At 37.6% G+C, this 9165-nt stretch overlaps 3 protein-coding genes and 1 pseudogene across 4 annotated transcripts; 3 read left to right on the top strand and 1 right to left on the bottom strand.

The window, feature by feature from the left end:
- LOC104716571 (mediator of RNA polymerase II transcription subunit 21) lies at positions 45 to 1384 on the top strand. 2 transcript variants are annotated; one of them, XM_010433959.2, is made up of 4 exons: positions 45 to 140; positions 407 to 711; positions 818 to 869; positions 1155 to 1384. In XM_010433959.2, the coding sequence occupies exons 2-4, from the start codon at positions 418 to 420 to the stop codon at positions 1229 to 1231; spliced, it is 423 nt and encodes a 140-aa protein (XP_010432261.1). In that variant the 5' UTR covers positions 45 to 140; positions 407 to 417; the 3' UTR covers positions 1232 to 1384. The 2 variants fall into 2 exon arrangements, with proteins under 2 accessions (XP_010432261.1, XP_010432270.1); XM_010433968.1 differs by lacking the exon at positions 45 to 140 and adding an exon at positions 145 to 229.
- LOC104716585 lies at positions 1225 to 6223 on the bottom strand (annotated as a pseudogene).
- LOC104716562 (peptide methionine sulfoxide reductase B3) lies at positions 6374 to 8005 on the top strand. The gene is made up of 3 exons (XM_010433948.2): positions 6374 to 6622; positions 7372 to 7528; positions 7640 to 8005. The coding sequence occupies exons 1-3, from the start codon at positions 6417 to 6419 to the stop codon at positions 7796 to 7798; spliced, it is 522 nt and encodes a 173-aa protein (XP_010432250.1). The 5' UTR covers positions 6374 to 6416; the 3' UTR covers positions 7799 to 8005.
- LOC104716555 (peptide methionine sulfoxide reductase B4-like) lies at positions 8075 to 9165 on the top strand. Its single transcript, XM_010433938.2, has 3 exons — positions 8075 to 8308; positions 8493 to 8649; positions 8763 to 9165. The coding sequence occupies exons 1-3, from the start codon at positions 8208 to 8210 to the stop codon at positions 8925 to 8927; spliced, it is 423 nt and encodes a 140-aa protein (XP_010432240.1). The 5' UTR covers positions 8075 to 8207; the 3' UTR covers positions 8928 to 9165.

Below are 9165 nucleotides of genomic sequence, written 5' to 3'. Positions count from 1 at the left end.
ATAAAAAGCCCATTTTTAAATGTTTCGGCCCAAATTCAGAACGAAGAAGAAAGAAAAAATAAAGCCCAAGTCACGGGCGATTCTTTGTCGTCGTCCAACACTTTCCTCTTCGTTCGTCGCCGGAGAAATCTTGTCGACCGGTAAGTCTCTTCCTTAAATCCATTGCTCCGGCGATCGCATCGGAGAAGTAATTGTACTGTCTTTTTAGAGAAAAAAATCGATTGTCTAAGTAAGTATTAAGCTTTTATCTAGGGATAGTGGTGATGGTATAAAAGAGCAAATCTTGTTGTTAAAAACTAGAACTTTCGGATTGAGATTAGACTTTGTAGCAGTTTTGTTTCTGAATCTTAGTTTATAAAGTTCAGGAATTGACTAACAGTTTTGGTTAATGCTCTTGTCTTTGAAGGTTTTTTGAAGATGGATATAATATCACAGTTGCAAGAACAAGTGAATTCGATTGCTGCTATCACTTTCAATGCTTTTGGGACACTCCAACGGGATGCTCCTCCTGTCCAGCTTTCACCTAATTACCCTGAACCACCACCTGCTGCAACTACGGTTACTGATGAGGCTACCCCTTTTCCTGAGCAACCTAAGCAGCTTAGTGCCGGTTTAGTTAAGGCTGCTAAACAGTTTGATGCTTTGGTTGCTGCACTTCCTTTGTCAGAAGGTGGTGAAGAAGCTCAGCTCAAAAGAATCGCTGAACTTCAGGTAAAACAAAGTCACATTGATTTTTCAGTTTCTGTAATCAGATACAGTTATTCATCATCTAACTGCTTTGCCTTGTTTTGCTTCTCTGCTGTGTTTTTTTCTTCAGGTGGAGAATGATCTTATTGGTCAAGAACTCCAGAAGCAACTTGAGGCTGCAGGTATAATCTCTTGGCCAACCTCGATTTTTAGTTTCCTCTTGTCTTTTTAGGGTTTCACTTCATTGCTGGTGTGTCTATCTGTAACTGGGACACATCCATTATTATGCACTTCAAATGTCAATGTGTATACATTCTTGGTTGCTACACGCACTAGGGTTAGATGTTATCCAACAAATGCAGGGAGTTCTCTTTAGTGGTTCTAGAATTTGGAATTTTTTCGTCTTTCCTTGCTACTGCCTCTGACAATTAAGCTGATGTCAAGTGGTGTGACCTTGTTTGTAACAGAGAAGGAGCTAAAGCAAGTCCAGGAGCTGTTTGGACAAGCTGCAGATAACTGTCTGAACATGAAGAAACCTGAATGAAATGATTGACCTTTATGTCAAGCTGACTCAGAAACAATATGATCTGGTTCAGCAACAATTAGTTTTTAGGTTGAGAATGAATATCAATTCGGATTTGAGTCACCAAAAACATTGTTGCGGAATCAATTACAAGAATGTTATTTAGCTCTTTAATCTCTGATTACAAACTCATAGAATCCACCTATTCATTCTATATATTACAGAGCCATCATTATTGAGCCACCATGTCTGATCCTTCGGTCAGGGTTGGTTAGATTACTATCATCTTGGGTATCTGTCACATTAATGCAAGTTGCTGAAAAAGAAATGATCAGTCCAATTGGGGTCCAAAACCGGAACTTGACTGGACTTAAGCTAGTGCAGATATCAATGGCTTGGAACCATGCAGATCTTAGTAGTGCGACCAATCTGGTGCAGCAGTAGAGACAAGGTTTTAATCATGTGGCTGAAAATTACTCAGCCGGTTAGTCTTACCTCCTCATCCTTTCCCTCTCACGTAGAATGAAATCCGAGTTCTGTACAAAATCACTACTTTTTTGGGGAAACAATCATTTTCTTTTTCGGTTTCTTCTCTTTGGGTCTTGAGAAAATACAGACTGGCTTTCTTCAATGATATGTTGTACATCTTTATCATCTTTTGGAATTTTTGATACCAATGCCTTGGCACCATCCGAATCCCCTGCAGCTAGTAGAACCTGATACATCCTGCCAAACCATAAACCAGAACCAATGATATACTGGAAACCTTTAAACCTCTTGATCTCTTGGAAACTGATGATCTAATTATCAGAATAAACTGCATTCTTAGAAACTAATGCGACCCCTAATCCGAAACCCCTAGTGGTAAACTATGAACTCTTTTGTGCCAATGAGAGTACAGGATCTGTCTTGTGTTCTGCAATTTCAATACATATCTTCTCTTTTTTTTTTGAATTTAATGTTACATATCTTCTCTTTTTGCTCCTTTAACTCTGTAGTTCTTAAGCAAAGAAACCAAATAGATCTATATAAGGAGAAAAAGGGTGGCTTACCTCAAAAAGCTTAGGACGTTGGAAGGGAGTCCTGCAGATTGGTACTCTTTCCACACCAATAGACCGTGCTTCAGGTCCTTGGCATTAACACATGCGTGTAAGAGAAAATCAAGACATTTTCTTGAAGGAACAAACCCAAGCTCCTCTTTCATAAATCTTAGCAAATCCATTCCTAGCTGCACTTTGGTTGGCTCTGTCTCTGCGATCGCCCAAAACACCTGATCCAAAACAGCAAATCACTTAGAGGCTTAAAGTACTGAAGGCTAATTTAGTAAAAGAGAAGATAGCTACTAGCTACAGACTCGAGCTTGATGTTCTAACTCAATGTTCTTGCTTTGCTTTGGTACTTTAAAGTTTAAACATAGAATGTGAACATTGCGGATACTCGGAGTCATCTCATGGTTATCTTAGACGACTAAATGAAACAAAATTTTCACAAGCCCAAGAGATAAACAAAATCAAACCTCGTCAAAATGACTTTCCACAGGTATGTCTTTCTTTAACAACCGGACCTTGTTCCGTTTCAGCAAATCAACAATATTGCTATACAACAAAAAAAAAGAAATCAAGAATGAGACATTCAACAATGGGGCACACAAGAACTAATATTAGAGACGGGTGATTTACTCTACCTGGACTTTCTATTGCGGACAGCAAACAAGATCATTCTGAAGAAACCATCTATCCAACTGGTATCATCTTGTAGGTCATCAGCCAGTTGAACTAGCGTACTTAAATCTCCCTTTGAATCAGAGTATTCCTACAGAGATAATCATTTTACTGATCATCATCAGCCAATTGATATATGACATGAAGAAAAAGAGTGATTGAAAGTGTATACTTACTATAAGAGATATAATTGATTTCGGGTCTACTTGGCATTCGGCTTTCCTCATTTCTTCATATATATGCAAGGCATCTGCCCATTTTCCACGTGATGCAAGAGCCGAAATAAGCACACTTTTTAGCTCATTTTGGTTTATAGCCGGAACATCTGGGTCTAGAAGCACCTATGGTAGAATAAAAGTATTGAGCTCTTACTCTAATTACGTAAATATATTCCACTTTCGAGATCTTACCAAAGAAAGAAAGAGTGTGAGTGCCTACCTGTTTCGCCTTCTCAAACTTCCCAGATGCTGCATATGCATCTATTAGGGACATGTAAATTCGCTTTGTAGCTTGAACTCCTGCTTGCTGCATTTCCTCGTAGTACTTCAAAAAAGGCACAAAGACATTCTTCACTCAACACACAGAGCAAGAGAGAGAGAGTAGAGATTTTGTAGTGGCGTTTACACGACTCCAAGTTAAGAAGAACGAGTAAGCCAAAAGATCTAAAGAACAGAACATTCTGAATTTTACCTTAGTAATAGCGTCCTCATTGTTACAGTTATTTATTAGATAACCAAAAGTTATGGAATCAGGTTTAACGCCAGCTTCCTTCATTTGCTTGACAACCATTAACGCGCTACTCACATTTTTCTTCAAAAACATACAAAAACCATCAGCTGGAAAGGATTTAAGAGACGCTGGGAGCTCACAAAAAGATGGACAATTTATCAGGTCAGAATATGCAAGCATGAATTGGGAGATTAGATATTACCTCCCGAAAGTATCCAGCCAATATACAATTAAACATGCTAGAGTTTGGTTCCAAATTGAAGTTCTTTAAATTACCAAGCATAATATATGCACCTTCAAACTGCACATAAAAATCAGAAGATTAGAGCAAAATTTTGTGTTTAGAGAAACAAGCAAACCAGAAACTGTAAGAAACAGCACAGACTGGTCTTCTTTTGTAATATAGGGTTTGAGGATATACTGAAGCTGAAATTAGTAGAAAGAAATTTACATCTTTGATTCTTGTGCACAAACGTATAATGCTCCGGAAGTTCTCAGTATTTGGTTTCACACTCTTTGTGCACATAATTGAATGGATTCTTCGCACCTGAAGCAGTCAAAAGTATGAGGGAACTCCATTTCATATATGAGCAGAGTTCAACTGTATTTTGTATGGATCTAGATTCAAGCTATATGAGGATGTATACCAAATCAAACTCGAGAACTTCATCAATGGCATGTAACAGTGAATGTAGGATATCTGCGGATATAACCAGACCTGCTTCACCCATTTTTTCAACTACATCAAGAGCAGTGACTACCTAGAGTACAAAAGAGAGAATAATCATGAGAGAGAGCACCCGAAATAAAGCAAGATTATTGTAAAGCAAGCATAACAAATACCTCATTTGAGTCACAGTTATACTTAACAAGCTTCTCGTACGATGTAGATGAAGGCATTAAATCGAGTTCTTCATGGATCTTGTTGAACTTCAATATGGTATCCTCAACCTTTAATTGTAGAAAACCCGTAAAAACATGGGCAATATAAGCAAAGAATTCTAAAACTAAATTTACCAGTAATGTTCATGACAAGCCCTTACCGTCGGATTTGGGATGCAAGTCGAATAGATAGAAATAAGATCCGAAACGTTCTTCACTCCTTCATCTGTGCAAGTTAATGAGATACATATTACATATGCTATAACAATTGTTTTTTAGAGGCATAAACATGTTATTGTACAATGAGTCAACATCAAGAAAAAATTTCTTGGTTTATGTCAAACGCACTCTTACCACTTTCTTTTAGTTCATACAGGAAATTTCTTGCAACAGAATCCAATGAAAACCTCCCAAGGTATTCGAATATGTTTGCCAATAGGTCCAACGAATGAACTTTTGTGACATCTACTATCTCTAAGAGACTCTGAAGATGGTACCTTTGGTCTTTCTTACACAGTGCAAGCAAATAATTTTCTGTTGTTTAAAGATGAAAAGAAAAGGTTAAACTTTTCAGAGTAAGTGAGAACCACAAAACACCAGAGTTGTCATAAACTGAATATGCCTAACCTTGTAAGATTGATAAGCCTTCCCCCATATTACCATCAATTGTACTGCAAAGCTCCTCAATCTTCTCTCCGTCGCCAAGTTGGATCCAAAGAAGCATTTCATAGTAACCAAGTCTCCCAACCGAACCAGGACTAGCCTCACTAATCACATCCTTAAAACGATGGAACTCCTCTACCATATCCATATCAATCAGATAATCAAGAAGAGGACCGTAAACTCTTTCTTCAATCAAGAATCCACGATCTCTCATGGATTTCAAAAGCTCAAAAGCTTTCTCAACATGGTCAAGAGCATAATTTAGATCATTGCTTTTCTCTGCATGCTCCAAGTAAACTCCAATCATGGCACTGTATTCAGTTCCACTCATCTCTTTAGCCACCCTACCAAAAGCACCAAACATAGCCTCGGTGCCTAGTTTCTGAGCAGAGTCTCTAAATATCTTAGCGAAACGCCGTGACAGACCGTTCTTCTTGTAAACACGCTTCTCCTTCCTCTCACGGGACAACTCTTTCGATCTCAACGAAATGTCAAAAGGGATCTTAGTAGTAAAACTTGGTATTTTCAGTGACATGTTCTTCTCCGAAGTAGTAGTTACTGAAAATGTGATTGAATAAAGATCATTGATACAATAAAAAACTTGAGAGAGTTCGTTAAAGGAGGAAATTAACTGATAAAGAGACATACCATGTAACAAATTCGATACTCGATCATGTAATGATGCTTCTTCCTCAACATCTACACACAAACATTTGCACAAAATCAAAACCAATTCTAAACATTCATTCTGAAAAATCCCAATCACTGAAATGGGTCGAATTTGCTCTTAAAAATCTTACCTTTTTCGTTACCAGAGGAAGGGTTTTTGGAACAGAGAAGTTCTTTGACAGCTTGAGAAGTTCCGGCGATGTCTCTGTTGCCGGAAACAATTGAAGATTCGGCGGTGTTTCTAATACGGGATTTGAAGACTGAGCTTAATAAGCTTTTTCCAGCCTTTGAGACAACCATGTTCGAATCTCTCGAGTGAGAGAGGATCGAGAAGAAGAAGAAGAAGAAGAAGAAAAAGGTTTTATATAAACCCCAGTATGGGTTTCAAGTTGTAATTTCAAACTTTTGGGGTGATAATTTAATTAACTATATAAATCAGGGTTGATCAAGTAAATTGACAAGATAAGTTAAGAAGAATTGTTAAAATTTGATTTTGTGTGGTCTTGTTGGATTTGATTCAATTTCAAGATTGTGAATTTTATATGAACATCATCAATTCAAAGATTCGCGTTTTCTCAATCACGCTACTTTTATCATCGATAGTTGTATTCGGTTCGATTTGTCTCCCTTCCGAATTAGCTTCTACGGTGGCGATGGCGGCTCCGGGATCGGTTCAGAAAGGAGATGAAGAGTGGCGTGCGATTCTTTCACCTGAACAGTTTAGGATTCTTCGTCAAAAGGGCACTGAGTAAGGGTTTTTTTTTTTTTAATACCTTTCATCAGCGATTCATATGGTTCAATTTTGCTTTAAAAGTTCGCAAATTTGGGAATTATTATTACCTTGGATTAAGCATCTGGTTTTTGGAACTTAGGGTGTTGACATCATGATTCGCATCATTTGTGATTCTCAGAGTTGAAACTTTCAACTTTGTTAGTTTCTTTTGTAACTGTTGAACGTTGATACTTCTGAATTCAAGTCTACTACTTCATGATGGGTATGTCTGAATCATGAGTTTCAAACATTTGTATATATACAACGAGACACTGATTTAAGATCATATTCTTGATGAGCAATACGTTGAAAATTATATCTTTTGTGTGCCTGGATCATAGCATACATAGAAATCTTCTGCTATAGATGTTGAACAAGTTAGGTATGTCATACACAATTCTTTTGAGTGATTGGAATTAGCAGCTTCCATGAAAGGTTATACATTCTTCAGAGATACCATCTTTTATTACTCTCTTTAACCCTGAATTTGTATGACAGACGAGAGCTCGAATTTAGATAACTTTAGTCGCTTAGCTTTATCGGTTCTTATAGAGCCTTTACTATAAGGACTTGTCTGAGAATGCATTGCTATATGAAAATGTCTGCTTCTTCTTTTGGGGTTATTTAATCCCTTTGTTCTTGTGGGTTTGTGTATCATATTGAATAGTGAATGGATGGTTATGTAATCCCTTTGTTCATGTGGGTTTGTGTTTTGTTAATTTCAGATATCCAGGCACAGGAGAATACGTTAATTTCGACAAAGAAGGAATCTACGGTTGTGCAGGATGCAAAGCTCCTCTTTATAAATCCACTACAAAGTTCAACGCCGGTTGTGGCTGGCCAGCATTCTTTGACGCAATCCCTGGTGCCATTACCCGAACCGTAATATAAACTCTCAAAACACATACACTTTTTCCATCAAATTGATGACAAAAAATGAACTCTTGTTTTTTTTGTTCTGCTTATATTCTTGATTTACATTGTTTTTATCAGACAGACCCAGATGGGAGAAGAACAGAGATCAACTGTGCAGCATGTGGTGGACATCTTGGTCATGTTTTCAAAGGAGAAGGTTTCGGTACTCCTACTGATGAACGCCATTGCGTCAACAGCGTTTCGCTTAAGTTCACACCCGAGAAGTCTTCCTTGTAGACTTCTTTCTCTGGATTTTCACTCAAATGAATGAGAGACAGAACAGAATAAGAATCTTGTAGGTGTCTGTGTCCTATATAGCCTATACTATTTTTTTCATTATTATTAAATTCATCATCTCGAGCATTTTGACAGCAACTGTAAGTCTGTATGATTTTTAACTGAATAAAAGCGTACTATTGTAATACAAAAAGCTGCTATGCTGCACATGTCTTAAGCTCATTTGACACGTGCATTGATACACCAGTCTATAGATTCAGAACGTTTCATATGAATCTAGACGGAAAACTAGGAACCATACATCACTGAGTACTGTGTACAAATTAGATCCACTGCAATTAATGTTTCAAGAACCTATACCTTATCATCAATCAATTCCAGCCTGTAGTTAGCATCCGAGGTGGTGATCATGACGGAAGCTACTGGTTCGGTGGTCAAAAAAACAGAGGAGGAGTGGCGTGCGGTTCTTTCACCTGAGCAGTTTAGGATTCTCCGTGAGAGAGGCACTGAGTAAGGCTTTGTTTTTTTATAGATTCGTTGATCGTTGATAGATTCAGTTATGTTTTTTTTTACCTTTTTGAGAGAAGAAGCTTAATTAGGGTGAGAGTGAATCTTGAAGAAATTGAAACAAGTACTGTCGTTGCTTCTTGCTTTTGGTCTTTGTTTTGATTGTACATATATTGGAACAAATCAGAACGCCAGGAACTGGGGAATATGACAAGTTTTTCGAGGAAGGGATCTTCAGTTGCGTCGGATGCAAGACTCCTCTTTATAAATCAACCACAAAGTTCGATCCCGGATGTGGCTGGCCAGCTTTCTTTGAAGGACTCCCCGGTGCCATTAACCGATCCGTAAAGATTCATTCTTCTCTTTTGTATGTTTTTTGGTTTAATTTCATGATCAATACTGATAACTAATTAAAAACTCTTTTTTGCTTGATTTGATTCTACATTATTTTTACCAGCCTGATCCAGATGGAGATGGAACTGAGATCACTTGTGCCGCTTGCGGTGGACATTTAGGTCATTATCACAAAGGAGAAGGTTATGCTACTCCAACTGATGAACGCCATTGCGTTAACAGCGTTTCCATCAAGTTTCACCCAGCCAAATCTTCCTCTGACGCCTGAGGACGAGTAGTTGTTGATCGTACAATATCTTCAAATCAGATTGTGTTGTTCTATTCTCTGGTTAAAATCATCATCATCATGGTTGTTGTATATGCATTTTATGTAGTAGATTTTATAAGGATCAATGCAGCAGAAAAATAAGAATCATGAGGTGTATAATAAGTGATCTTAAATAATTTTGTTATTTAAGGATCATTAGTGTTTTTAAAACATGTCTGTTTTGAGAATCTTATCTGTT

This window comes from Camelina sativa, chromosome 2, assembly GCF_000633955.1.
Source record: "Camelina sativa cultivar DH55 chromosome 2, Cs, whole genome shotgun sequence".
NCBI classification, from domain to species: domain Eukaryota; kingdom Viridiplantae; phylum Streptophyta; class Magnoliopsida; order Brassicales; family Brassicaceae; genus Camelina; species Camelina sativa.
Note: the sequence above shows the minus strand (reverse complement) of the source record. Positions and strands in the feature narration are given on the sequence as shown.

Coding starts and splice junctions, on each gene's coding strand:
- LOC104716571 (XM_010433959.2), top strand. CDS start 418: ATGGATATAATATCACAGTTGCAAGAACAAGTGAATTCGATTGCTGCT. Junction 712..817: donor AAAGAATCGCTGAACTTCAG/GTAAAACAAAGT, acceptor TTTTTTCTTCAG/GTGGAGAATGATCTTATTGG. Junction 870..1,154: donor GAAGCAACTTGAGGCTGCAG/GTATAATCTCTT, acceptor TGTTTGTAACAG/AGAAGGAGCTAAAGCAAGTC.
- LOC104716562 (XM_010433948.2), top strand. CDS start 6,417: ATGAACATCATCAATTCAAAGATTCGCGTTTTCTCAATCACGCTACTT. Junction 6,623..7,371: donor CTTCGTCAAAAGGGCACTGA/GTAAGGGTTTTT, acceptor TGTTAATTTCAG/ATATCCAGGCACAGGAGAAT. Junction 7,529..7,639: donor CTGGTGCCATTACCCGAACC/GTAATATAAACT, acceptor TGTTTTTATCAG/ACAGACCCAGATGGGAGAAG.
- LOC104716555 (XM_010433938.2), top strand. CDS start 8,208: ATGACGGAAGCTACTGGTTCGGTGGTCAAAAAAACAGAGGAGGAGTGG. Junction 8,309..8,492: donor CTCCGTGAGAGAGGCACTGA/GTAAGGCTTTGT, acceptor GGAACAAATCAG/AACGCCAGGAACTGGGGAAT. Junction 8,650..8,762: donor CCGGTGCCATTAACCGATCC/GTAAAGATTCAT, acceptor TATTTTTACCAG/CCTGATCCAGATGGAGATGG.